Source organism: Carcharodon carcharias, chromosome 14, assembly GCF_017639515.1.
Source record: "Carcharodon carcharias isolate sCarCar2 chromosome 14, sCarCar2.pri, whole genome shotgun sequence".
NCBI classification, from domain to species: domain Eukaryota; kingdom Metazoa; phylum Chordata; class Chondrichthyes; order Lamniformes; family Lamnidae; genus Carcharodon; species Carcharodon carcharias.
The window spans coordinates 70,611,017-70,637,970 of record NC_054480.1 but is presented as its reverse complement, the minus strand read 5'-3'; the positions used below and the strand labels follow the sequence as shown (position 1 = coordinate 70,637,970).

Below are 26,954 nucleotides of genomic sequence, written 5' to 3'. Positions count from 1 at the left end.
AGAAGATTGCATCAATAGGTTTGGCAATGCCTCATTTCTTTTTAAAATTGATCTATTGAAGGGGTACTGGCAAGTACCATTAACATCAAGGGCTAAAGAAATATCCAGCTTTGTTACCCCAAGTGGGTTGTATCAATGTCTAGTCATGCCGTTTGGGTTTAAAACGCCCAAGCTATATTTCAGAGACTTATGAATCAAGTCATAGTTGAAGCATCCAACTGTGGTTTATTTAGACAATGTCCTAGTATATAATAACACATGGGAAGAACATGTAAAGCAATTAGAGGATAGTTTTAAGCAACTGCAGTTGGCTGGCTTAGTCATGAATCTGGCCAAAAGCGAATTTGCAAAAGCAAGGGTAACTTACCGAGGTCACATTATAGGACAAGGGCAAGTGTTGCCAAGAACAGCAAAAGTGAAAGCTCTAGTAGAAATTCCCATTCCTAAAACTAAAAAAGAAATCCTGAGATTTTTGGGAATCTGTGGGTTTTATAGGAAGTTTGTGCCTAACTTCAACACAATAACCATACCTCTCACCAATCTGCTGAGAAAACAGGCAAAAGTGGTGTGGTCAGCAGAATACCAGGCAGTCTTTGAAAAGCTGAAGGCAATCTTAATAAATGAACCAGTGTTGGCTGCCCCTGACTTTACCAAAGCTTTTAAAATGGCAATTGATATTAGTGACTTGGAGATAAGTGCAGTCCTATTACAAAATGATCAATTAGGGATAGAGAAGCCGACGGGGTACTTCTCCAAGAAACTAAATCAATATCAAAGGAAGTGCTCTACAGTAGAAAAAGAAACATTGTTGTTGCCTCTTCAAAACATTGAAGTTTATGCCCAACACAATAACAAAGAAACACTAATCTAACTGACCATAATCCTCTGGCGTTCATGAAATGTTTAAAACTCGAAATACGAAACTGTTTAGATGGAGTCTATTGTTTCGACCAGTCAATGTAAAGATTGCTCACATTGCCGGTAAAGATAATGTAATCATGGATGCATTGTCCCAGGTGTAGAATACCAAAATAACTTAAAAGGGTAAGAAATGCTGAAGATTGTATAAGATTGTATAAGGGGGAGGAAGGGTGAATGAAAGTAAGTCTCGTGTTTTGTCCATGTGTCGTATACCTTGTGATGAAACACATTTTTAAAAATGGCGTTTCAACTCTTTTAAGGGTGGAGGCTGTAAGGAACATATCTTTTTAATTTCTGTTGGACAGTTGTAAACAACATATCTTTTATTTTCTGTTGAAGTGTGGATTGGAATTGTAATGGCTGCAGTTTGAAGGACATGTCCATTGGAGCAGGATGAGAGATATATATAATGTTGAAGTTCTGGGACAGAGTGTGCCATGAAAGACAGGATGGTGCCAGAAAGGAGTCCTGGGCCAAGGAAGCTGCCTGACAACAGCATTTTAATTGGTTGCTGACCAGCTGACTAGGGTTTGTGTGAAGAGTAGAATAGCTCCTAGCCTGAAAGGAACAAGACCTAAGACCTCTTTCACCTGTATGTGGAAGATTCCAGTAATTCCACAATAATAGCTAGCTGTTTTTTTCATTCCTCATATCTCTATGACCTGCTCTCTCTCTGAGGAAACCCCTATAAAAAGGAAAAGGGGAAAACCACTGTTAGAGACATTGGAAAGCAAGTTCTCAACCAGTGAACTAAATACTGAAAGTGCCGGAAGGCCACCTTGTGTCATTAACAAGAACTGAAAAGAATTTGGAAGACATCGATCAAAATCAACCCATCTAATCCTGTCTCCATATTGATGCTATTGAACTGCTTTATCCTGCCCTTAAAATCCATGTTTTGTGTGTCTTATGCAACTTGTGTGTGTCTGTGTGTGTGTGTGTTTGTGTGTGTGTGTGTGTAGGTAGGGATTTAAGAAGGGGGTAGCGTTTAAGCTATAGTGTTAGAAGTTAGCACTTTATATTTCTTTCTTTTGCCACTAGTTAAAGACAATTTGTTCAATAAACAGTTATTTACTTATTAAGTTTACAAACCTGGTGCTCGTATTCTGTTAACCTAAATTAAACAGTTAGGTAGAATTGGGGCAATCTGATGGTTTGGTCAAACTTTTCACATTTGTCGTGGTTCAGGGAACTGTGGGCCTTGATATTACAGCGCAATATCCCCAGTGAGTTGTGACAATATTAATACACAGGGCCCTCTTCCTTGCAGACAGAAAGAACATGTATACACATTGCGCCTGTTTCAGTTAAACAAAATAAGTGACAGCTATTTGCTGGTTCATTCCTCAGGGCAATGCCTTGACCAATCAGGGTTAGTCTGCTTGCTTTAAATTTCAAGAATGCTTGGCAGTTAATCATCAGTCACCATCACTGATACATTCTCCATATTAATGCTCCTACTAATCAGCACTCTTTTCTCATACAGTATTGTAATGGCCTTGATTTTCCCGACAGGTTTCTGAAAAGAAATAGCCAACTTTATTTACAAGGCTTCATTAGCAGTTACATGCTTCCATCAAGAACCACAACTAGACACAAACTCCACCCCTAAGTTCCCCGCACTTCAGGCTGATTCGTTTGCACTGTCACGTGATACTACACAGTAAAATAAGTCTTAAAGCTACAGTCACTACATTCCTTAAAGCTACAGTTACTACATTCCTCCCCATTTAAATTTTTTTTTACAATTTGTATTTACAAGAACAACTACATTCATGACATTACAAATATATACACAGGTTATGAAATTATAAGTTCAGTCTCTCAGGTGGTTTCCTGATCTGGATGGGACATAGTAGCTCCACGACTTTAGAATCTCTTACTGAATCTTCGTTTTCTGGAACTGCAGCAGCATCAGGTGCCTCCTTAGGCACAGGTAGTTTAGTGTTATCCAGTCCAACAGAGACACCTGGTATGTCTATCCTTGGTTGATCAATCACAACAGGGACCACAGCTTCTACAATGGTTACAGGTGGAATATCGGTTTGTTGGGGTATCTCCCTTCTTCTCAAATGATCCACATGTTTTTTGGGTGATCTGGCCCTTCACTTCTATGTGTTATGACAACAGTCCGGTCACAGAAATTAGGTAAGCAACTCAATCCACCACTGAAGTTTTATACAAATACTATTTTACCAACAGTAATTTTTCACTCTTGACTATGCAAATCATGAGTCACTATTTGATTTCCATGACTGTTCTCTACCTTCCCCTCCAAATTGGGAACCACTAGGCTTAATCTTGCATGAAGGCAGCGCTTCATAAGTAATTCTGAAGGTGTTGAACCTGTAGTAGTGTGGGGGTGTTGTTCTATAGTGAAACAGGAAACGTGAAAATTTAGTCTCCAATGATCCTCCCAATAATTTTTCATTCCAACTTTAAAGGTTTGTACTGCTCTCTCGGCCAATCCATTAGACAATGGATAATATGGTGTTGTCTTTACGTGTTTGATACCATTTAGGCTCATGAATCTTTGAAATTCAGCACTAGTAAATGCAGTGCCATTGCCTGAGACAATGACTTCTGGCAATTTATGTATAGAAAAACTTTGGCGTATTCTTTCTATAGTTGCACTTGACATTGGTGTTCTAACTTTGTGCACATCTAACCATTTAGAATGTGCATCAATTATTAGTAGAAACATAGTGCCTAGAAATGGACCTACATAATCTATATGCAGTCTCACCCAGGGTCAACCAGGCCATTCCCACGGGTGGAGTGGGGCAGTGACAGGCAACTTCTGTAGTTGCTGGCACTGGAGACAGTGCTTAACCATTTCTTCTAGATTATCATCTATACCTGGCCACCAGATATAGCTCCTTGCAAGCATTTTCATTTTGGAAATTCCAGGATATGCGCTATACAACTCAGTTAAGAGTGGTTCCCTTCCTTGTGAATGACCAACGACTTGTGCATCCCTGACTACTCAATTAATTCCTTCAGGTGAAGAATGGCTTCAATTTTTCGGGGACTGGTTCCTGGGGCCATCCTTTCAACATTTGGTCTTGTACTCTAGACAAGACTGGATCATGGTTCATCCAGTTCCTTATTTGTCTTGCACAGACTGGCAAAGAATCCAGGAAATTCATCGCTAATAACAACCTGTTGGGGAGTTGGAGCATGTTCAATGCTATCCTGCAAAGGAAGGCAAATTCACACATTTGTATTGGCTATATGAATGGTCTGTGTATTAAAGTATAATCATATGCTGATAAAATCAGAGTCCATCTTTCAATTCTTGAGGAAGCTATTGGAGGGATAGCTTTTTCTTCACTAAACAGACCCAAGAGCGGATTGTGATCAGATACTATAGTAAAGTGTCGGCCATGTGCATACTTGATGGAATTTTTTAATTCCAAAAATAATTGATAATCCTTCTTTCTTGATTTGTGAATAACCCTTCTCGGCCTTAAAATGGGTTCTGGATACATAGCCTATGGGCCTTTCTGAACCATCGTCCATCTTGTGAGATAGGACCATGCCCACGCCATAGGGGGATGCGTCACTAGTTAGCACCAATTCTTTTGTCGGGTCATAGTGTACTAATAAGTTCAAAGAGTGCAAGAGCCATTTAACTTTTGTGAAGGCTTCTTCTTGAATGACTTCCAAGACCAACATTGGTTTTTCTTTAATAGTGAGTGTAGAGGGGCTAGGACCGTTGATAAGTTGGGTAGGAATCAACCATAATAATTTACCATACCCTAGAATGATATGAGCTCTGATACATTTGTAGGCTAGAGTGCCTCCTGAAAAGCTTTGACTTTTTCTTCTACCAGGTGTAACCCTTGGGTATTCATCAGTGGCCCAGGTAAACGACTTCACTTGCCTGAAAAGTACACTTCTTTTTCAAGTGCACCCCTGCTTCCGAGAATCGTTTTAAGACTTCTTCCAAGTTAAACAAGCGTTCCACTTCTTTTAACCCAGTTATTAGGACGTCGTCCAGGTAGACCACAACTTGAGGCAGTCCTTGAAGCAAGCTCTCCATCATCCTCTGGAAAATCGAGTAGGCTGAAGAAACACTGAAAGGCAGGCACATGTATTGATACAACCCTTTGTGTGTGTTTATGGTTACAAATCCTCTGCTGATATGTATGACTCATCTAATTTAGCATAAGTTCTCCCTCCTGCTAATTTGGTGTACAGATCCTCGATCCTGAGGATAGGGTACTTGTCCAACTTGGCAGCCTTGTTTACTGTTAACTTAAAATCGCAAATGGTTGGCCTGATCTGGTTTCAAGATTGGGACATTCCCAAAATTGAATTGGCTGAATGATACCCAGCTTCTCTAAGGTTTAATTCAGTGTCAACCTTCTCTCTCAGAGTATAAGACACAAGCCTGACTTTAAAAAAACGAGGAGATGCTTCAGAGTCAACATAGGTCTTAGCCTGCAGGCCTTTGTTTTTTTTTTCATTCATGGGATTTGGGTGTTGCTGGCTAGGACAGCACTTATTACCTATCCCTAATTGCCCTTGTTCAGAGGGCATTTAAGAATCAACCACATTGCTGTGGATCTGGAGTCACATATAGGCCAGACCAGGCGAGGACGACAGATTTCCTTCCCTAAAGGGACTTTAGGAAACCATAGAGTTATAGAGGTCTACAGCACAGAAAAAGGCTATTTGGCCCATCGTGTCTGCGCCAGTCAAACAAGTACCTAATTATTCCCATTGGGCCCTACGGGCCCAACACTAGGCCCATAGCCTTGTATGCCATGGCATCGCAAGTGCACATCCAAATATTACTTAAATGTTATGAGGGTTTCTGCCTCTACCACCCTTTCAGGCAGTGAGTACTAGATTCCCACCACCCTCTGGGTGAAAAAATGCTTCCTTACATCCCCTCTAAACTTCCTGCCCCCTTACCTTAAATCTATGCCCCCTGGTTATTGATCCCTCCACCAAGAGGAAAAGTTCCTTCCTGTCTACCCTATCTATGCCCCTCATAATTTTATACACCTCAATCATGTGCCCCCTTCTCCTCTGCTCCAGGGAAAATAACCCCAATCTATCTTATCTCTCCTCATAACTAAAACTCTCCAGTCCAGGCAACATCCTGGTAAATCTCCTCTGCACTCTCTCTGGTGCAATCACATCCTTCCTATAATGCGGATTCCAGAACTGCATGCAATAAAAAAACCAGATGGGTTTTTATGACAATATATCATCCAGATTTTTTACTGAATTCAAATTTCATCATCTGCCATGGTGGGATTTGAACTTGGCTCCCCAGAGCATTACCTGGGTCTCTGGAGTATCTGTCCAGTGATAGTACCACTATGTCACCTCCTTCCCTGGTTTGCCCCAGTTCCTCTCAAAAGTCCTTGTCATTTTTCTTTAGCAGCTCTGGCAGTCCTCCAGCACTCAGCTGGAAAATTTCAGACCAACTTAGTTTTATTTCTTTTAACCAATCATGACCTAGAAGGCTTGGTCCTTCACCTTCACTACAATCACAGGGAGCTGTGCTGTCTGATGCATGTAATAAACAGGTACAGTAGTAATACTTTTCATTAAATACAGCTTCACCAGTATACGTTTTCAATTTGGCTGAAGTTGCTTCATATTCAATTGTTGAGTACCATTGTTTAAATATTTGAATGTGTGCTCCCCCACTACAGTGGTTGATGCACAGGTATCCACTTCCAAAATCAATCGTTTCCCATTGAACTGCAGAGTAACAGTGATTGGCTCTGTTTTCCCTACTTCCACATTAAATAGAGAATAAACCTAGGAATTAATGGTTTCTCATTCTTCCACATTATGAACTTCGACCAGTTTAGTTTGCTGCCTGGTAGTCTGTCTCAATCTTGCTTTACATTGCTTCAGTATGTGCCCTCTTTTATGACAATAATGGCACTCCACCCCTTTAAGATGGCAAGTTTCAGGGATATGGTTACTTCCACATTGGTAACAATTCATTTTCAGATTTGCTGCTGGGCTGACTCCTGTATATTTTTAAAATTTTTGGGTAGGAGGGACTGTCTCCTGCTTTGCAGCTGACTCCCTGGTCTGTTCCCACCCATGGAAAACGACACCATTTTGTACACCCTGTAAGGTCTGTGAATCCTGCTCAGTGCTTCCCATCACAAGCGCTATTTCCAATGCACTTTTAAAATCGATATTTGATTCAGCTAATCACCGTCATTGAATGGCATCATCGTACACACTGCAGATCAAACGACTCCTTAACATATTGTTTAGGGTCTCCCCGAAGTCACAATGTTCAGTTAGCTGTTTCAACTTCGCTATCTATGTTGTTATGTTCTCCCCTGGGGCTCTTACTCTCAAATTAAACTTGAACTTCTGCATGATAATGAAGGGTTTGAAGATGACCCTTTACTAGGTCTCCAATTCGCTGAAGGTCTTCAAATCGGGAGCATTCAGGGCTACATCAAACTATGGATTAAATTATAAGTTTTATTCCCACAGACGCTTAGGAGAATTGTTTTCCAGTTTTCTTCCACTGTTATTTTGTCTGCTTGGAAAAAGAAACTGAGGTGTTCTATATTTGACTCCCATCCTTTGTGGATGAGTCAAAGGAGTCGATCTGCCAAAAAGTGGCATACCTAGTGAGTATATTTCCCCTTTCTTCTATTTAAAACAAGAAACTCACTTTCACTGGGTGAGGAACAGCGCTGGAACCAATTTATCCTCATTGCCAGATGTCATGAACTTGATTTTCCAGACAAGTTTCTCATAAGAAACAGTTAACTTTACTTACAGGGCTTCAGCAGCAGTTACATGCTTCCATCAAGAACCACAACTAGACACAAATTCCACCCCTAAGTTTCCCTGTGCTTCGGGCTGATTCATTCACACTGTCATATGATACAGCACAGCACAATAAGTCTTAAAGCTATAGTCACTACATTCCTTCAAGCTACAGCTACCACAAGTATAAATTGTTATTTTCCCCTTATATAGTTATTCTTGGGAAGTGTCCTGATGAGTGCAAGATGAAACAATTCAACATATCTCTTTCTTCATCAATACTTAGGATGTGAAAGCTTTAGAGAGAGTGCAGAAAAGATTTAAGAGAATGTTTCCAGGGATGCAGGATTTCAGTCTATTGGAGAAGCTGAAATTGCTTTCTTTAGAGAAGAGACGGTTCAGAGGAGATTTGGTATATGTGCTGAAAACAATGAGGGGTTTGGACTGTGTAGATCGGAAGAAACTGTTCCCAGTAGAAGAGATGAAGACCAGAGGACACTGATTTAAAATGAATGACAAAATAAACAACAGCAACATGATTTTTATTTAGGCAGAGAGTGGTTAAGATCAGAAAGCACTGCCTGAATGTGTGGTGGAGGGAGATTCAATCGTGGCTTTCAAAGGGGAATTGAATCGGCACCTAAAGGGAAAAAAATAAGGGCTACGAAGAAAGGGGGGAAGGGGAGTGGGACTAGCTGAATTGCTCCTGTAGAGAACGAGCACGAACATGACGGGCCGAATGGTCTTCTGTGTCCAGGTAACACGCTGAGTATTCACCGAGCGCAGTACGCGTTGACGTCACCGAGCTGCTTGCTCGCGCTGCTGCCGTTTGTTTCGATTAGTGAGAGTCGCCATTATCGAGAGCGGGAGCCGCTCGGTGAGTGAGAGCTGCTATTACTCAGGACTGGCTCCAGGCGGTGATTTTAGGCCAAGTCCTCCGTTCAGTGAGTTAATTTAGCTTGGATCGGGTGTGAGATATTATCGGTCATGGACAGGAGGAAGGAGCAGAGAGCAGGGTTGAGGCGTAGGAAGCTGGGCCAGGGTTTCTTCGGTGTTATCCCCTCCTGACAGGAAATTATGTTCGGGTTTTAGTCAGGTGCAAATTGTTGGACAAGCCATATCCCAGCCAAAAGGTGCTGGTGTAGGGTTCTGCTGCAGGCATAAGTAACAGGCCCTTGGTTGCTCCCAGATACAAAGGTGGGCTAGACTTATTCCAAGGCTCGGGGAACAGTTCCAAAAATATTCCCATTGCAGGAGGTTGGGAAAGGATACCCCTATATATGATTTTTTTTTTCATGCATGGGATGTGTGTGTTGCTGGCTAGGCCAGCATTTATTGCCCACCCCTAATTGCCCGTAGAGAAGGTGGTAGTGAGCTGCTTTTTTGAACCGCTGCTGTCCATGTGGTGTAGATACACCCACAGTGCTGTTAGGGCGGGAGTTCCAGGATTTTGTCCCAGCAACAGTGAAGGAACGGTGATAGATTTTCAAGTCAAGATGGTGAGTGTCTTGGAAGGGAATTTCTAGGTTGTGGTTTTCCATGTATCCGCTGCCCCTGTCCTTCTAGATGGCAGTGTCCGTGGGTTTGGAAGGTGCAGTCTAAGGAGTTAAGACTCTTAAGTCTCAAGACTCTTAACAATACTTAAGTCATTAGGACTCTAAATGAGTTCCTGCAATGTGTCTTGTAAACGGTACACACTACTGTTATTGTGTGTTGGTAATGGAAGGAGTGAATGTTTGTGGAAGGGGTGCCAATCAAACCAGCTGCTTTGTTCTGGATGGTGTCAAGCTTCTTGAGTGTTGTTGGAGCTGCACTCATCCAGGCAAGTGGGGACTATGCCATTACACAGCTGACTTGTGTTTTGTAGATGGTGGGCAGGCTTTGGGGAGTCAGGAGGAGAGTTACCCACTGCAGGACTTTTAGTCTCTGACCTGCTCTTGTAGCCACAGTATTTATATGGCTAGTCCAGTTCAGTGTCTGGTCAATGATTGCTCCAACTCTGCACCAGTGGCTGATCTGTGATATGGAATGTGGTTATCTTAGGAAAAAACATCCCAACCTCATCAGGGAATGAAGATTGCAGCTTGGAAATATGGGGAGAAAACCACTCTCCTCCTGAAGCTGTGGCAAAGTTGAGGGGTAAAGAATGTGCACTTGCTTCTACCAACTGCTGTAGGTTCCCTCCAGTCTTGCCCAGTGCTGCTGCTGCCAATGTGAAACACTAATTTTTCTTCTCCATCTCCAAAGATTAACATAATGCCATGAAGGAGTACAACCAGAACACTGGCAACAGTGGTCATGTCTATTTTGTTGCATCATACAGATGTGCCTCACGGCCCTGCAGTTGCCACAAAAAGATTGTAGATGTGCATCTAAAAGCTGCCATTTGAACAGTGTTCAGGAGACTCAAGTCCACTCCAACTGAGTGGCCCTTGGTGCTGTCTCATATTCTCCTGCTGTCATTCACCATTGTGCTCTGTCACATAGGAAATGTCATGAAAAACACTGACTTTCCATTCACCAGGAAATCACTTAAAGTCATGCTAGCCATTCTGGGAGACAGCAACTAATATGCAGTTAGTATCAACCCAATATCCAGATGTATTGCAGAATGCATGTAGCAGAAAAAGGCCCAACACCTCATCTTTCATCAAACAGGAGAGATCCCTGGCTTTGACCTCCTCGAAGATAGTAGATGGTGGTCAACTAAATCCACACCGGCCATCTGCTCCATAAGTAGAACACAAAGTGTGATCATGATCAGGAGGCTCAGATCACAGAACATTTTACATCAACCTGCAGACTAAGATCTGTTGCGAAGACTCCTCATTTCTCCGTTCGGTATCTCAGGAGACCATCAAATGGATAGCCAAACTAGACATCCTAAGTTTTTTCTGTTGTAAACAAGCAGTAGTACCATAACTGACTAGATAGGTAATGGGGGATTATGGAAATGATTTCTTGATTTAGCATTTAAAAACATCCAGAACGGCTTCCACTGTGGGTGACTCAAGGAGCTTTTACATGGGTAACTGAACCAAGTGGATCAGAAGAATCATCAAAGATCTGATTTTGAATTAGTCGATCTGAGAAAGGTCAGTGATGCATTTGATATGATTGACTTTTTGTGCCTCTGTAAGAGAGGCTCTGGTCACCATCCAGTGACACCTTGCAGGAAGTGCGCATATGTGGGGGCTAATTAAAAAAAACAGACTTAGTTACACATTCTTGCAGATGAATTGCCTACAGGCAATCCTCTTGGATTGCAGAGGGATAATGGCAGTTTGAGAAAAGTACTGGAGAGCCTTGTGAAGCTGTACCCCAGCAAGGAATAATTTTTTTGAGAAAGGGAGCAGAGAAAATTGGCAAGATCAAACTAAAAGAAAAGATAAGAACAGTAAGAATGCCAGGACTGGGCTATGCTCTGACCAAAATGTATCTTAGGCTGGGTTGTGTGATCCAAACTTAAAATGTTTTTTGGCTGCTTTCATCATGTTATTAGTGATTGTGGACCTGTAGCATAAAGCTACAGTGACTTGACACAAATTGGTAGTTTCACTTGAGGAATAGTTGGTTTGGGCATGGAAGAAATGTTGAGTTTGGAGCTGAGGCATGTTATTGGCTACATTGGATAAATCTTTATTCTGGATAAATATGCATTTGTATATTTGATCTGGAATCCAAGAGGGGCTGGCACTCGGGAAGAACCCTGTGCTGTTTCTGTGTTACTGTACTTATTTTAGGTGGTAATGTTACCACCAAAGACTGATGAAAGTCTACAGTTCACATTGGCATAGATGAGGAAATTCAGCGTTTTTGAAAGCTGGCAAGCTTTACAAGTTTGATCTCTGTGACAACAACAAATGTTAGGTGCTTTATGTTTGCATATATTGCCAATCCTTCATTGTCGCTGGGTCAAAGTCCTGGAACTCCTGACCTATAAGCACTTCAAGGGGGCTGCAGTGGTTCAAGAAGGCAATCTCCACAGCCTTCTCAAGGGTAACTAGGGATGCGCAATAAATGCTGGCTTTGCCAGTGATGCCAACATCCCAAGAACGAATTTTTAAAAAGAGTAACTAACAATAAAAGAGATTCATGTTTATTGCTCCCATCTAATGTGAAAGTTTGCCCTGCAGCCGTACCTGATCTGGAATTGTTTGACACTTGATAACATAAAGTAAAAAATGTTCTAATCTCTAAGGCTACTGCCCCTTATCTGATGAGCAACATACATATAATGCCCATTTTTCAAGAACAAACCTCACTACCTAGCTAAAGGGGGTTGATTGAAGTTGTTGGAGGTCAGTCACCTCGGCCGTAGGAGTTCCTCAGGCAGTGTTCTAGGCCCACCCATCTTCAGCTGCTTTATCAATGATCTTTCCTCCATTATAAGATCAAATGTGGGGATGTTCGTTGATTATTGCACAAATGTTCAGTGCCATTCACCACTCCTCAGATACTGAAGCAGTCTGTATCTGCACACAGCAAGAACAGCATTCAGACTTGGACTAGGAGGCAAGTAACAGCTGTGCCACGTAAGTGCCAGGCAATGACTGCCTCCAACGGCAAAGAATCTAGCCATCTATCATCATCAGCAATAACCATCGCTGAATCCAACTCCCATCAACATCATGGGGGTTACCATTGACTAGAAACTATAAATTCTGTAGCTACAAGAGCAGGTTAGATGCTGGGAATTTTTTGGTAAATAACTCACATCCTGACTTCCCAAAACCTGACTAAATCATGAATGAGATGGAATACATTCCACTTGCTTGGATGAGTGTGGCTCCAAAACTCCAGTGCTTATGAAGCTTGACACTATCCAGAACAAAGCAACCAGCTTGTTTGGTAACTCATCCACCACTTTAAACATTCACTCCCTCCACCACCAAAGCACAGTGGCTGCGGTGTGTAGCATAAACAAGATGCATTGCAACAACTGACCAAAGTTCCTTTGACAGCACCTTCCAATCCCACAACCATTATCTCCTAGAAGAACAAGGCAGCAGGTACATGGGGACACCACTAGCTGCAAGTTCCCCATAAGGCCACACCATCCTGACTTGGAACTATATCATTGCTCCTTCACTGTCGCTGGGTCAAAAATCTGGAATTCTTTCCCTAAGGGAGTGTATGTACACCAGATGGACTACAACAGTTCAAGAAGGTGGCTCATTGTCACCTTCTGAAGGGAAAATAGGGATGGGCAATAAAAGCTGGCCTTGCCAGCATTGCTCGCATCTTATGAAAGAATAAAAAGTGCTGACCTTCATTGATATTATCCAGAAACATGATGCTAAATTCCACATGTACTTTGATGGCACCCAGCTTTGCTTTATCTCCACATCTTATATTATTTGTCAGACATCCAGCAGTGACTGAGCAGAAATTCTCTTCATTTAAGTTTTGGGAAGATTGAAGCGATTGCCTTCGGCCCTCGCTGCAAACTCTGTTCTCCCGCCACCGACTCAATCCCTTCCCTTGCCCACTGCCTGAGGTTAAACCAGACTGTTCGCAGCAGTATTGTCGTAATTGAGTGCTAGCTGAGTTCCTGATCCCATATCAACCCTATTACCTAGACCACCTACTTCCGGCTCAGTAATGTGGTCCATCTCTTCCCTGCCTAGGCTTATCTGCTGAAAACCTCCTCCATGCATTTGTTACCTCTAGTCTCGACTATTCCAATATTTGTCTGACTGGTCTCTGACCTTGTACCGGCTGTCAACTGGAGCTCACCCAAAACTCTGCTGCCACATGCACCAAGTCCTGTTCACGTATAATCTCTGTCCTTGCCGGCCTACAGTGGCTTCTGGTTTGCCATCACCTTGTTTTTTAAAATTTTCATTCTTGTTTTCAAGTCCCTCTGTGGCTTCACCTCTTTATCACAGAATTTTAACGGCACTGAAGAAAGCCATTCAGACCATCATGTCTGCACTGGCTCTCCAAATGAGCATTATGACCTAGTACCATTGCCCTGCCTTTTTCCTGTACCCCTGGACATTGTTTCTATTCAAATAATCATCTAATGCCCTCCAGAATGCCTCGATTGTACCTGCCTCCACCACACTCCCAGGCAGTGCATTCCAGACCCAAACCACTCGTTGTGTGGAAAAGTTTTTTCTCATGTCACATTTGTTTCTTTTGCAAATCACTTTAAACTGCTCTCTCATTCTTGACCCTTTTATGAGTGGGAACAGCTTCTCCCTATCTACTCTGACCAGCCCCCTCATGATTTTGAACATCAAAACTCCTCTTAGCCACCTTCTCTCCAAGGAGAACAGTCTCAATCACTCCAGTTTATCCTCATAGCTGAAGTTTCTCATCACCTGGAACCATTCTTGTAAACCTCTTCTGCGCACTCTCCAATGTGTTCACATCCTTCCTATAGTGTGGCACCCAGAACTGCACATAATACTCCAGCTGAGGTCTGATGATTGTCTTATATAAATTCAACATAACCTCCCTGATCTTGTACTCTATGCTCCTATTAATAAAGCTCAGGGTATTATAAGCTTTATTAACTCCTTTCTCCACCTGTCTTGCTGCCTTATGCACATCTATACTCAGGTCTTTCTGCTCCTGCACCCAATTCAAAATGTCACCCCTTATTTTATATTGTCTGTCCATGCTCTTCCTACCAATATGCACCACCTCACATTTCTCTGCATTGAACTTCACCTGCCACCTATCTGCTCACTCCACCAACTTATGTCCTCTTGAAGTTCCCCACCTTCTCACAGCTCACAACACGCCCGAGCTTCGTATCGTCCGCAGACTTTGAAATTGCCCCCTGATCATTAATATATATCAGGAAAAGCAAGGGTCCCAATACGAACCCCTGGGGAACTCAACTACAAACCTTCCTCCAGCCCAAAAAATATCCATTGACCATTGCTCTCTGCTTCCTACTTTTCAGCCAATTTTGTATCCAAAAATTGCTACTGTCCCTTTTATTCCATGAGCAATAACTTTCTCTCAAGCCTGTTGTGTGGCACTGTATCAAATGCCTTTTGAAAGTCCATGTGCACCACATTAACAGCATTACCCTCATCAAACATTTCTGTTAGCTCTTCAAGAAAACTTCAGCTAGTCAGTTTAACACAATTTCCCCTTTAGAAATCTATGCTGGCTCTTCCTGATCAACCCATACTTTTCCATGTGACTACTAATTTTTTCCCAAATAATTGTTTCTAGAACCGTGCCCACCACTGAAGTTAAACTGACTGGCCTGTAAGTGCTGGGCTTATCCTTACAGCCTTTTTTGAACAAGGGCGTAATGTTTGCACTTCTCCAATCCCCTGGCACCAACCCAGTCTAGGGAAGACTGAAAGATTTAGCCAGTACCCCTGTAATTTCTACTCTCACTTCCTTCAATATCCTTGGATGCCTCTTATCCGGTCCTGGTGCCTTGTCAACTTTAAGTACCAACAGTGTATTCAACACTTCCTCCTTATCAATTTTGAACCCTTCTAGTGACAGAGTTTCCTCATGTCACCATGGCCTTATTCATTCACGGGATGAGGGCTTCACTGTCTGGGTCAGCATTTATTGCCCATTCCCTAGTTGCCCTTGAGAAGATGATGGTGAGCTGCCTTCTTGAGCCTCTGCAGTCCATGTGGTGTAGGTACACCGACAGTGCTGTTAGGAAGGGAGTTCCGGGATTTTGTCCCAGCAACAGTGAAGGAACAGCGATATATTTCCAAGTCAGGGCGGTGGGTGAGTGACTTGGAGATGAACTTCCAGGTGGTGGTGTTCTCATTTATCTGCTGCCCTTGTCCTTCTAGATGATAGTAGTGGGTTTGGAAGGTGCTGACGAAGGAGCCTTGGTGAATTCCTGCAGTGCTTCTTGGCAGTGCATCTTGTGGACGGTACACACGGCTGCTACTGTGCGTTGGTGGTGGAGGGAGTGAATGTTTGTAAATGTGGTGCCAATCAAGCGGGCTGCATTGTCCTGGATGGTGTCAAGCTTCTTGAATGTTGTGGCAACTGAACTCATCCAGGCAAGTGGACAGTATTCCATCACACTCCTGACTTGTGCCATGTAGATGGTGGACAGACTTTGGGGAATCAGGAGGTGAGTTACTCGTCGCAGGATTCCTAGCCTTTGACCTGCTCTAGTAGTCACAGTATTTATATGGCTAGTCCAGTTCAGTTTCTGGCCAATGGTAACCCAGAGGATGGTGATAGTGGGGGATTCAGAGATGGTGCCATGAAGCGCTATTATAATAGCCTAGGTGCTTTGGGTACTAGTTTTGACATGGAAGAGATATAGAGTACATTTGCATTTTTGGAATGGAGCATTCAAGAAGTGGGGTGAAACGCCTATCTAGCAGATACCAAGCCATATGTTTATATTACTAATAAAATTGGTATTATGAAAGGGGTTTCATTGCTAAAAGGTGGTTCAAAGAGGCGTTGATACAATGAGAATTAACATTTAGTGGGGCTGGTAGGTATAACTTCAGTTTTCGGGTGTGCAGGCAGAGGCGATGTGAGATCAAAAGGCAGCTGCAAGCCTCCAACTGGCTCCACGGTGAAAAGAACCTCATTTTGAATTCGTAAGGTGAAAATGCTTTGCTTGGTGTTTGTTTAAGTCTATGGGTTGCTGTTGCCTTAATGCAGATAGTTTGGGAATTTGTCAAAAGCTATGATGGTAATTTGTAGCCATATGTGCATTTTAACCTGTGTAAAATAATAAAATTAGTTTAACATAAAGCCTCAAGAACTGGTGGTCTGATTCCTAAGTTTAGAATCGCATCTCAAACATAACACTTAAAATTATTGGTTCTGACAGTGGTTTAAAGTTTCCCTCTGGGATTTTTAAAAAAACTCCGCTTTACCAACTGCATCAGTCATAACAGATGGTCATTGCCTGGCACTTGAGTGGCGCAAATATTACTTGCCACTTGTCAGCCAAAGCCTGGGTATCACCCAGATCTTGCTGCATTTGGACATGGACTGCTTCAGCATATGAGGAGTCGCGAATGGTGCTGAGCATTGTGCAATCATTAGCGAACAGCCCCACTTCTGACCTTATGATGGAAGGAAGGAAGGTCATTGATGAAGCATCTGAAGATGGTTGGGCCAAGGACACTACCCTGAGGAACTCGTGCAGTGATGTCCTGGAACTGAGATGACTGACCTCCAATAACCACAACCATCTTCCTTTGTGCTGGTATGACTCCAACCAGTAGAGAGTTTTCCCCCTGATTCCCATTGACTCCAGTTTAGCTAGGGCTCCTTGATGCCACACTTGGTCAAATGTGGCTTTGATGTCAAGGGTAGTCACTCTCACTTCGGGAGTTCAACTCTTTTGTCCATGTTTAAACCAAGGCTGTAATGAGGTCAGGAGCTGAGTGGCCCTGGCAGAACCCAAACTGAGCGTCAGTGAGCAGATTATTGCTAAGTAAGTGTTGCTTGATAGCACTGTTGTTGACCCCTTCCATTACTTTACTGATGATCGAGAGTACACTGATGGGATGGTAATAGGCTGGGTTGGATTTATCCTGCTTTTTGTGTACAGGACATACCTGGGCAATTTTACACATAGCTGGGTAGATGTCAGTGTTGGAACAGTTTGACTAGGGGTGAGGCAAGTTCTGGAGCACAAATCTTTACTATTGGCGGAATATTGTCAGGACCCGTAGCCTTTGCAGTATTCAGTGCCTTCAGCTGTTTCTTGATATCACGTGGAGTGAATTGAATTGGCTGGAGACTGTGATGCTTGGGACCTCTGGAGGAGGCCGAGACGGATCATCCATTCGGCACTTCTGGCTGAAGATTGTAACAAATGCTTCAGTCTTATATTTTGCACTGAGGTTCTGGACTCCCCCATCAATGAGGATGGGGGATATTTGTGCAGCCTGTTCCTCCAGTGAGTTGTTAAAATGTCCACACCATTCACGACTCTGTGGCAGGACTGCAGAGCTTAGATTTGATCCACTGGTTGTGGGATAGCTTTGTCTATTACTTGCTACTTATGCTGTTTGGCTGCAAGTGGTCCTGTGTTATAGCTTCGCCAGGTTGACATCTCATTTTTAGGTATGCTTGGTGCTGCTCCTGGCATGCCCTTCTGCACTCATCATTGAACCAGGGTTAATTCCTTGGCTTGATAGTAATGGTAGAGTGGGGGACATGCTGGGCCATGAGGTTACAGATTGTGTTCAAGTACAACACCTTGATCACTCACCTTCGGGAAGAGCAATTGGAGAGGCGGACCTGTCAGCTGCTCGGAACCGGCCCATGCTAAGTTCGAAAGGAGAATGAGAAAAAACAAATTGTGACATCACAGGAAAGAAGCAATTTGATTGATTGGAGAAGAAGCTAACTGTTTGTTAAGTTTCTAGTTAGTGTGTAAGGTTTATTCTATTCATAAGCTTTAAAATAAAGTAGCAACTGTACTTATGGTAAGGTTTATTAGGTAGGACCAACTAAAATAATTTTCTATTTGGCTTATCCTCTGAACAGCGAGAGGTCAGGAGATAAAGCAGTGATAGTTCAGGGGATAAGACAGTGAGAGTTCAAGGGATAAAACAGCGGGAGTTTGGGAGATAAAACAGCACGAGTACAGAAAAGTAAATTTCTAAACAAGTACAGGGAAAGTAAAAATTTATAGGCACAGGAGAGGGAGATGATTTGTGAGTAAAGACGAAGAATTTCTATTAATCTCCAGTTTATAGTTAATAGTACAAAAATAAGGTTAAAGTAAGTAAAAGTAACTAAAGATTAAGTAAAAAAAGTGATTTAAAGTTTAAGGTTAAGGTATGGCAGAACAGCTCAGCCAAGCATATGACATGTGGGGACTCAGATGAGCCCATGTGCAGAAAGTGTCAATGGCTGCACAAGCTTGAGCTCCGCGTTTCAGAGCTTGAGCATGGCTAGAGTCAATGGGGTACATCTGTGAGGCAGAGAACTGTGTGGATAGCACGTTCAGGGAGGTGGTCACACCACAAGTTAGGGGCAAGCAGGCAGGTAGGGAATGGGTGACCATCAGACAGTCCAAGATAAACAAGCAGGTAGTGCAGGAGTCCCCAGAGGTCCCGCTCACTAACTGGTTTTCCATTCTGGTTATCGGTGAGGGCAATGGATCCTTGGAGGCGTGTAGCAAGAGCCAAACCCGTGGCACCACGGGTGGCCCAGCTGTGCAGGAGGGGAGGAAGAGGAGCGGAAGGTCAGTACTGATAAGAGGTTCTTTAGGGGAGCAGACAGGCAATTCTGTGGCCGTCAACGTGACTCCTGGATGGTTTGTAACCTCCCTGGTGCTAGGGTCAAGGATGTCACAGAATGGCTGCAGGACACTCTTGTGGAGAAGGGCGAATAACCAGAGGTCGTGGTCCACATTGGTACTAATGACGTAGGTAGGAAGGGGATGTGTCCCTGTAATCGGAATTTAGGGAGCTAGGTAGAAATTTAGCAAGCAGGACCTCTAAAATAGTAATCTCCAGATTACTCCCAATGCCAAGTGCAAGTGAGTACAGAAATAGGAAGATAAGACACATGAATGTGTGGCTGGAAAGATGATGCAGGAAGGAGGGCTTTAGGTTCCTGGGACAGGCTCTGGGGGAGATGGCACCTGTAGAAGCCGGACAGGTTGCATCTGAACAGAGTTGGGACTGAGCTCCTTGAGGGTTGTTTTGCAAGTGGTGATGGGGAGAGTTTAAACTAACTCAGCAGAGGTATGGGAACTTGGGGAGAATATTAGAAACTAATACCGGGGGCACAGAATGCTAGGAGAGGCAGATAGCATTAAAATAGAGAATAGTAAGTTAATAGATGGAGTTGGAGTAAGGGAGCAAGTAATGAAATCCAAATCATGGTTACACTGCATGTATGTGACTGCACAGACTATAGTGATTAAAATTGGGGAGTTACAGGCACAGGTTGCCTTGTGGGATTATGATGTGGTGATAAAGGAGACCTGGCTTAAGGAAGGGCAGATCTGGGTGTTAAATACTCCTGGCTACAAGGTGTTCAGAAAAGATAGGAAAAGGAAAAAAGGAGGGGTGGCGTTTTTGGTTAAGGAGAGTATTGCAGTACTGGAGAAAGAGGATTCAAGGACAGAATTGATTTGGCTGGGGCTAAGGAATAAGAAGGGTGCAGTTACATTGCTTGGTGCAATATATAGACCATCAGCTAGTGGGAAGGATATAAAGGAACAAATCTGCAAGGAAATTACAGAGAGGTGTAAACATCATAGAGTAATGAAAATGGGGGGTTTTAATTACCTGTATATAGACTGGGATAGTGGTAGTGTAAGGGGTAATGAGGGACAAGCATTACTAGATTGTGCTCAGGAGAATTTCCTACAGCAGTATGTGTCCAGTCCAACAAGAAAGGCACTGCTAGACCTGGTTCTTGAGAATGAGGTGGGCCAAGTAGATCACATGACAGTGGGGGAACATTTAGGGGACAGTAATCATTGTATCAAAAGGTTTAGGATGACGTGGTGGAAAATGACATTGGTCAATCCAGAGTAAGAATAATCAACTGGTAGAGAGCGGACTTCAATGGGGCAGGAACAGTGCTGGGCTGGATAGACTTGGAACCAAAGGTTGGCAGGAAAAACAGTGGCTGAGCAATGGGCTACCTTCAAAGAGGAGATACTTTGACCGTTCCCAAACTATGTTCCTTCAAAAAGGGGAAGGGTAGGACAAACACATCCAGAGCTCCCTGGATGAGAAAGGAGATAGAATTAAGATAAAGAAAAAAAAACTGTGCTTACGACAGGTGTCGGGTAGCAAATACAATTGAGAACCAAGCTGAATTCAGAAGGGATGTGAAAAAGCAAATATGAGAAGCAAAGAGGGATTATGAAAAAAGACTGGCAGCTAACATAAAAGAAAAGCCCAAAATATTCTATAAACACATCAGTAGTAAAAGGTTGGTTAAAATGAGGAGTAGGGCTGATTAAGGACCAAAAAGGGGATTTACATATAGAGGCAAGAGGCAATGCTGAGGTATTAAATGAATACTTTGCATCTGTCTTTACCTACGAGGCAGATGCTGTCCAGGCCATGGTGAGAGAAGAGGAAACGCAATCACTAGAAGAGTTTAAAATTGATGAGGAGGTATTGGATAAACTGTCAGTACTTAAAGTTGATAAGGTTCTGGTACCAGATGAGATGCATCAAAGAATATTGAAGGAAATGAGAATGGAAATTGCAGAAGCACTGGCAATAATCTTTCAATGTTCTCTGGATTCAGGGGAGGTGCCAGAGGACCAGAGAATTGCAAACATTACGCCTTTGTTAAAAAAAGTTGTTAAGATCTGCCCTGCAATTACAGATCAGTCAGTTAAACTTCGGTGGTGGGGAAACTTCTAGAAACAATTATTCGGGATAGAATTAATAGTCACATGGAAAAATGTAGATTGATTCGGAAGAGTCAGCATGGATTTGTTAAAGGAAAATCGTGTCTATCTAACTTACCGGAGTATTTTGAAGAGGTAACAGAGATGGTTGATGTGGTGTATATGGACCTCCAAAAGGCGTTTGATACAGTGCCACGCAACAGACTTGTGAGGAAAGTTAAAGGTCATGAAATAAAAGGGACACTAGCAAAGTGGATACAAAATTGGCTGAGGGATAGGAAACAGAGTAATGGTTAATGGGTATTTTTCAGGCTGGAAGTAGGTTTGTAGTGGAATTCCCCAGGGGTTGGTATTGGGATCCTTGCTTTTCCTGATGTATATAAATGATCTAGATCTTTGTGGGCCAGGGACAATTTCAAAGTTTGTGGACGATACAAAACTGGGGAGAATTATAGAACTTCTAAAGGACTTTGACACATTGGTGGAGTGGGCAGATAGTTGGCAGATGAAGTTCAGTGTGGAGAAGTGTGAGGTGATACACTTTGTTACAAAGAACATGGAGAGACAATATAAAATAAAGGATGCTATTCTAAAGGGTGTGCAGGAACAGAGAGACCTGGGTGTATATGTACATAAGTCACTTAAGGTGGAAGGACAGGTAGAGAGAGCTGTTTCTAAAGCAGGCTGTATTCTAGGTTTCACTAATAGGAGCATAGAGTACAAGAGCAGGGGGATTTTGATGAACTTATACAAGACACTAGTTAAACCTCAGCTGGAGTATTGTGTACAGTTCTGGGCGTCACACCATAGGAAGGATGTAAATGCATTGGAGAGAGTGCAGAAGAGGCTTACGAGAATGGTTCCAGAGATGAGACACTTCAGTTATGAGGAAAGATTGGAGAAATTGTAACTGTTTTTCTCAGAGAAGAGAAAGCTAAGAGGAGACTTGAAGTTTTCAAAATCATGAGGGGTCTGGACAGAGTAGGTAGGGAGAAACTGCTCCCACTCGTAAATGGATCGAAAACCAGAGGACACGGTTTTAAAGTGTTTTGCAAAAGAAGTAAATGCGAGGTGAGAAAAAACTTTTCACAGTGATTAGTTAGGGTTTGGAGTGCACTGCCTGGAAGTATAATGGAGACAGGTTCAATTGAGGCATTCAAGAGGGCATTAGACTATTTAAATAGAAACAATGTGCAGGGTTACAGGGAAAAGGATCGACACTAAGTTAAAATGCTCAGGGAGCCGGTGCAGACACAATGGGCCAAATGGCCGCCTCCTACACCATAATAATTCTGTGATACAATTTTGCTGCTACTGAAGGCCCACAGCACCTCATGGATGCCCAGTCTTGAGCTGCTAGATCTGTTCAAAATCTATCCCGTTTAGCATGGTGGTAGTGCCACACATGATGGAGGGTATCTTCAATGTGCTTCCACAGCGACTGTTATTCTGACCAATACTGTCATGGACAGATGCATCTGCGGCGGGCAGGTTGGTGGGGGTGAGGTCAAGTATGTTATTCCCTATTGTTGCTTTCCTCATCACCTGCAGCAGTCCCAGTCTAGCAGCTATGTCTTTTAGGACTCGGCCAGCTCGGTCAGTAGTGGTGCTGCTGAGCCAATCTTGATGATGGACATTGAAGTTCCCCACCCAGAGTTCATTCTGTGCTTCCTCCAAGTGGCGTTCAACAAGGAGGAGCACTGATTCATCAGCTGGGGGAGGACGGTACTTGATAATGAACAGGAAGTTTTCTTACTCACGAGACTTCATGGCGTCCGGAGTCGATGTTGAGGGCTCCCAGGGCAAATCCTTCCCGACTGTATGCCACTGCCTCTGCTGGGTCTGTCCTGCAGATGGGACAGGACATACCCAGGGACGGTGATGGTGGTGTCTGGGACAATGTAAGATATGATACCGTGAGGATAACTAAGTCAGGCTGTAGCTTGACTAGTCTGTGAGACAGCTCTCCCAATTTTGGCACCAGGAGGATTTTGCAGGGTCGACAGGGTTGTCACTTCCGGTACCTATGGCCAGGTGGTCCCTCCAGTTTCATTCCTTTTTTGAGACTTCTTAGCGGTTTGATACAACTGAGTGGTTTGCTAGGTCATTTTTGAGGGCAGTTAAAAGTCAACTACATTGCTGTGGGCCTGGATTCCCATGTAGGCCAGGTAAGGATGGCAGATTTCCTTCCCTAAAGGGCATTAGAGAACCAGATGGGCTTTTACTACGATCATTATTAGACTTCTAATTCTAGATTTTTATCGAATTCAAATTCCACCATCTGTCGTGGCGGGATTTGAACCCAGATTCCCAGTGTTACCCTGGGTCTCTGGATTACTGGTCTAGTGACAATACCACTACACCATCAACCTGGGAGTCCTCAATATCCACTCTGGATCCCATAAATTCTCATGGCATCAGGTCAAACATGGGTATCTACATCCGTGGTAAAGACAGATGCAAAGTATTCATTTAATACCTCAGCCATGGCCCTATTGTCCATGCGTAAATTCCCTTTTAGGTCCTCAGTTAGCCCTGCTCCTCTTCCCACCTTTTTACTATTTATATGCCTATAGAACACTTTGGGATTCCGCTTTATGTTGGCTGCCAGTCTTTTCTCTTAATCCCTCCTTCTCTAATATGATTTTTAACCTCCCCTCTGAAATGTCTGTGTTCCTTTTGGTTCTCAATTGTATTTTCTACCTGACACCTGTCACTTTTTCTTCTTTATCTTAATTTCTATATCCTTTTTCATCCAGGGAGCTCTGGATTCGTTTGTCCTACCTCTCTCTTTCAATTGAATATACTTTACTGTGCCCGAACCAATTCTTTTTTGAAAGTAGCCCATTGTTCAGCTACAGTTTTTCCTGCCAGTCTTTTGTCCCAGTCTATCCGGCCCAGCGCTGTTCCTGCCCCATCGAAGTCTGCTCTCGTCCAGTTAATTATTCTTACTCTGGATTGCTTATCGTCCTTTTCTATCACCATCCTAAAACGTACAATACAGCGATCACTGTCTCCTAAATGTTCCCTCACTGACACTTGATCCACGTGGCCCACCTCATTTCCAAGAACCAGGTCCAACAGTGCGTCTTTTCTTGTTGGATTGGATACATACTGCTGTAGAAAATTCTCCTGAACACAATCTAGGAACTTTTGCCCCTCTCCGCCCTTTACACTACCACTGTCCCAGTCTACATTTGGGTAATTAAAATCACCCATTATAACTACTCTATAATGACTGCATTTTGCTGTAATTTCCCTGCAGATTTGTTCTTCTACGTCCTTCTCACTAGTTGGCAGTCTATAGACTGCACCGAGCAATGTAATTGCACTCTTTTTGTTCCTTAATGCTAGCCAAATTGATTCTGTTCCTGAACCCTCTGTGACATTCTCTTTCTCCAGCACTGCAATGCTCCCCTTAACCAATACAACCACCCCTCCTCCTTTCCCTCCTTTTGTCTTTTCTGAACACCTTGTACCTAGGAATATTTAAGACCCAGTTCTGCCCTTCCTTCAGCCACAACATCATATTTCCACATGGCAATCTGCGTCTGTAACTCCCCAATCTTATTTACTATACTCCGTGCATTCACATACATGCATTGTAACCATAATTTAGATTTTGTTACTTTCTCCCTTACCCTGACTTTTCCTATTAACTTACTATTTTCTATACTGGTGCCATCTGTCCCTCCCAGTATTTTGTGCACCCTGATATTCCATGCTAATATTTTTTCTTGGTTCCCACACCCCTGCCAAGTTAGTTTAGAGCCCCACACCCCCCAGCAGCACTAGCAAAATGCTCCGCAAGGAACTCAGTTCCAGCTCTGTTCAGATGTAACCCAACCCATCCAGCTTGTGCAGGTGCCATCTCCTCCAGGGCCAGTCCCAGTGTCCCAGGAGTCTAAAATCTCCTCCCTCCTGCACCATCTTTCCAGCCACGCATTATCCTCCTATTTCTGTACTCTCTGGCACGTGGCACTGGGAGTAATCCGGAGATTACTACATTTGAACTCCTGCTTGCTAAATTCTGCTTGCAGGACCACATCTCCCTTCCTACATAAGTCATTGGTACTAATGTGGACCACAACCTCACTCTACCCGGAAGAATGTCCTGCAGCCGCTCTGTGACATCCTTGACCCTGGCACCAGGAAAGCAACATACCATCCTGCAGTCATGTCTACGGCCACAGAAACACCTGTCTGCTGCCCTAACCAATGAATCCCTTATCACTATTGCACTTCCTTGCTTCTTCCTCCCCTCCTGTTCAGCCGAACCGCTCATGGTGCCACAAACTTGGTTCTGACTGCACTCCTCTGAGGAACCAGCGCCTTCAACAGCTTCCAAAACGGAAAACCGATTTGTGAACAGGTCCCCAGGGTACACCTGCACTCCGTGACTACTTCCCTTGGACTGCTTGATGGTCACCCATTCTCTGTCTGTCTCCAGCCCTTAGGCTGCAGTGTGACCACCTCTCTGAACGTACTATCCACGTAGCTCTCAGCCTCGCGGATGCGCCACAATGATTCCAGCCGCCACTTGAGCTCTGAAACCCAGAACTCATGTTTCTGTATCTGTAATCTCCTCCATCCCTACAATTCTCAGATCTCTGCTCATCCAGTTTGGCCCGATGGTTCATCCCCAATTGCTATTGCCTGACCATTGGCAGCTGTGTCTCCAGCTGCCTAAGCCTTAAACTCTGTAACTCCTTTTCCTAAACCTCTTTGCATGACAGGTGCTCATAAATAAATGGCACTGGCTTGAATCAAAATGTCGCAAAGAATTATGGTGTTTTGGGTATTTTAAATAGGTAAACATAAATTCTTTTTGGAATACAGTGTTCTTTCTTTTATAAGAAATGGAAAATAATGGAACCTTATTGTTGGATGCCATCGACACAAGAATAAGTAAATGCCTGATTAAAAAAATAGTGGGAAAATAATCTCTTTAAATAAAATGGAATGGCACTGGAAAGATGATAATGAAATTAGAATCTATTGTTATTGTATTAAAGTTGCTGATCATTCTCCACTGACTGTTCATTTGCAACTTAAAACACCAAAAAAAAGGCATGTGTTGAAAGTTGAGAACAAAGAAAGCATGCATTCAAAATACCTTGTAAATTAACACAAAACAACCGTATTCTCATTGAATAATAGGCTTGCATTATCATTCAAAGCTCCACTGCCAGTGAGTTGAGGCATTTTTCAGAACACCGGATCTTAGATTCTGTGTTACCTGATCGTGTCTTAAGTAGCAATGGGGGATTCCACAATTGGGCTCTGCCCCAGGGCTAGGAATGGGGGAACCTTAGCTAGAATTCCCAAATTATACTGCACATGTGGTTAATGTTTTAAGATCAGGAGCAGAATATAATTAAAGGTGTAAGAAATGGAAGAACATTTTGTTTTGATTATCACATCATGTTTGATAGCCGTGAATCAAATTATATGCATTTTAATCCTCCAGGATAATTACACGGAAAAGAAATGTTTCGACCCAAAGTTACCCTGAAAGACCGGCAGCACCTTTACCGACTCATTATTGGCCAGTTGCTGTACGATGGGTACATGAACATTGCATCAAACCTGATCAATGAGATCAAACCACCCTCAGTTTGCTCTCCCTCCGAGCAACTATTGCATCTTGCCAAGCTTGGTAAGTACCTTTGTATTGAAAACTCTCTTGCAACTGAATTTAAAGTATCTTATCATCTTTCTTATTGGCTGCTCACTGGAGTATGGTCATGTAACATCTAGATGACTTGCCCAAGTAAATGTCCTTCAAGTGTAAAGTTAGATGATAAGTGTCATCAGTAACAGGGGCACTTTGGTTACGCTTGACCATGTCTTTGCTTAATTCAACACAAGTACTTTCAACTGGCCAGTTTTATACTTGAATAATGAAGGCTTTGTTTCTCTTCAGATGCATGCCTGTGATCATGAAGTTGTT

At 43.1% G+C, this 26,954-nt stretch overlaps 1 protein-coding gene across 4 annotated transcripts in view; it reads left to right on the top strand.

The window, feature by feature from the left end:
• The first annotated feature begins 8,491 nt into the window (after positions 1-8,491).
• The window catches only part of cstf1 (cleavage stimulation factor, 3' pre-RNA, subunit 1), a 40,121-nt gene continuing 21,658 nt past the window's right edge, over positions 8,492-26,954 (top strand). The window contains exons 1-3 of one of the 4 annotated variants that reach the window (XM_041204929.1): positions 8,532-8,633; positions 10,660-10,784; positions 26,472-26,660. In XM_041204929.1, coding sequence (XP_041060863.1) covers positions 26,492-26,660 — 169 coding nt within the window. In that variant the 5' untranslated portion in view covers positions 8,532-8,633; positions 10,660-10,784; positions 26,472-26,491. Of the gene's footprint in view, positions 8,634-10,659; positions 10,785-15,647; positions 15,693-26,471; positions 26,661-26,954 lie in introns of those variants that run through there. The other 3 variants (XM_041204928.1, XM_041204927.1, XM_041204930.1) reach the window with 3 other exon arrangements.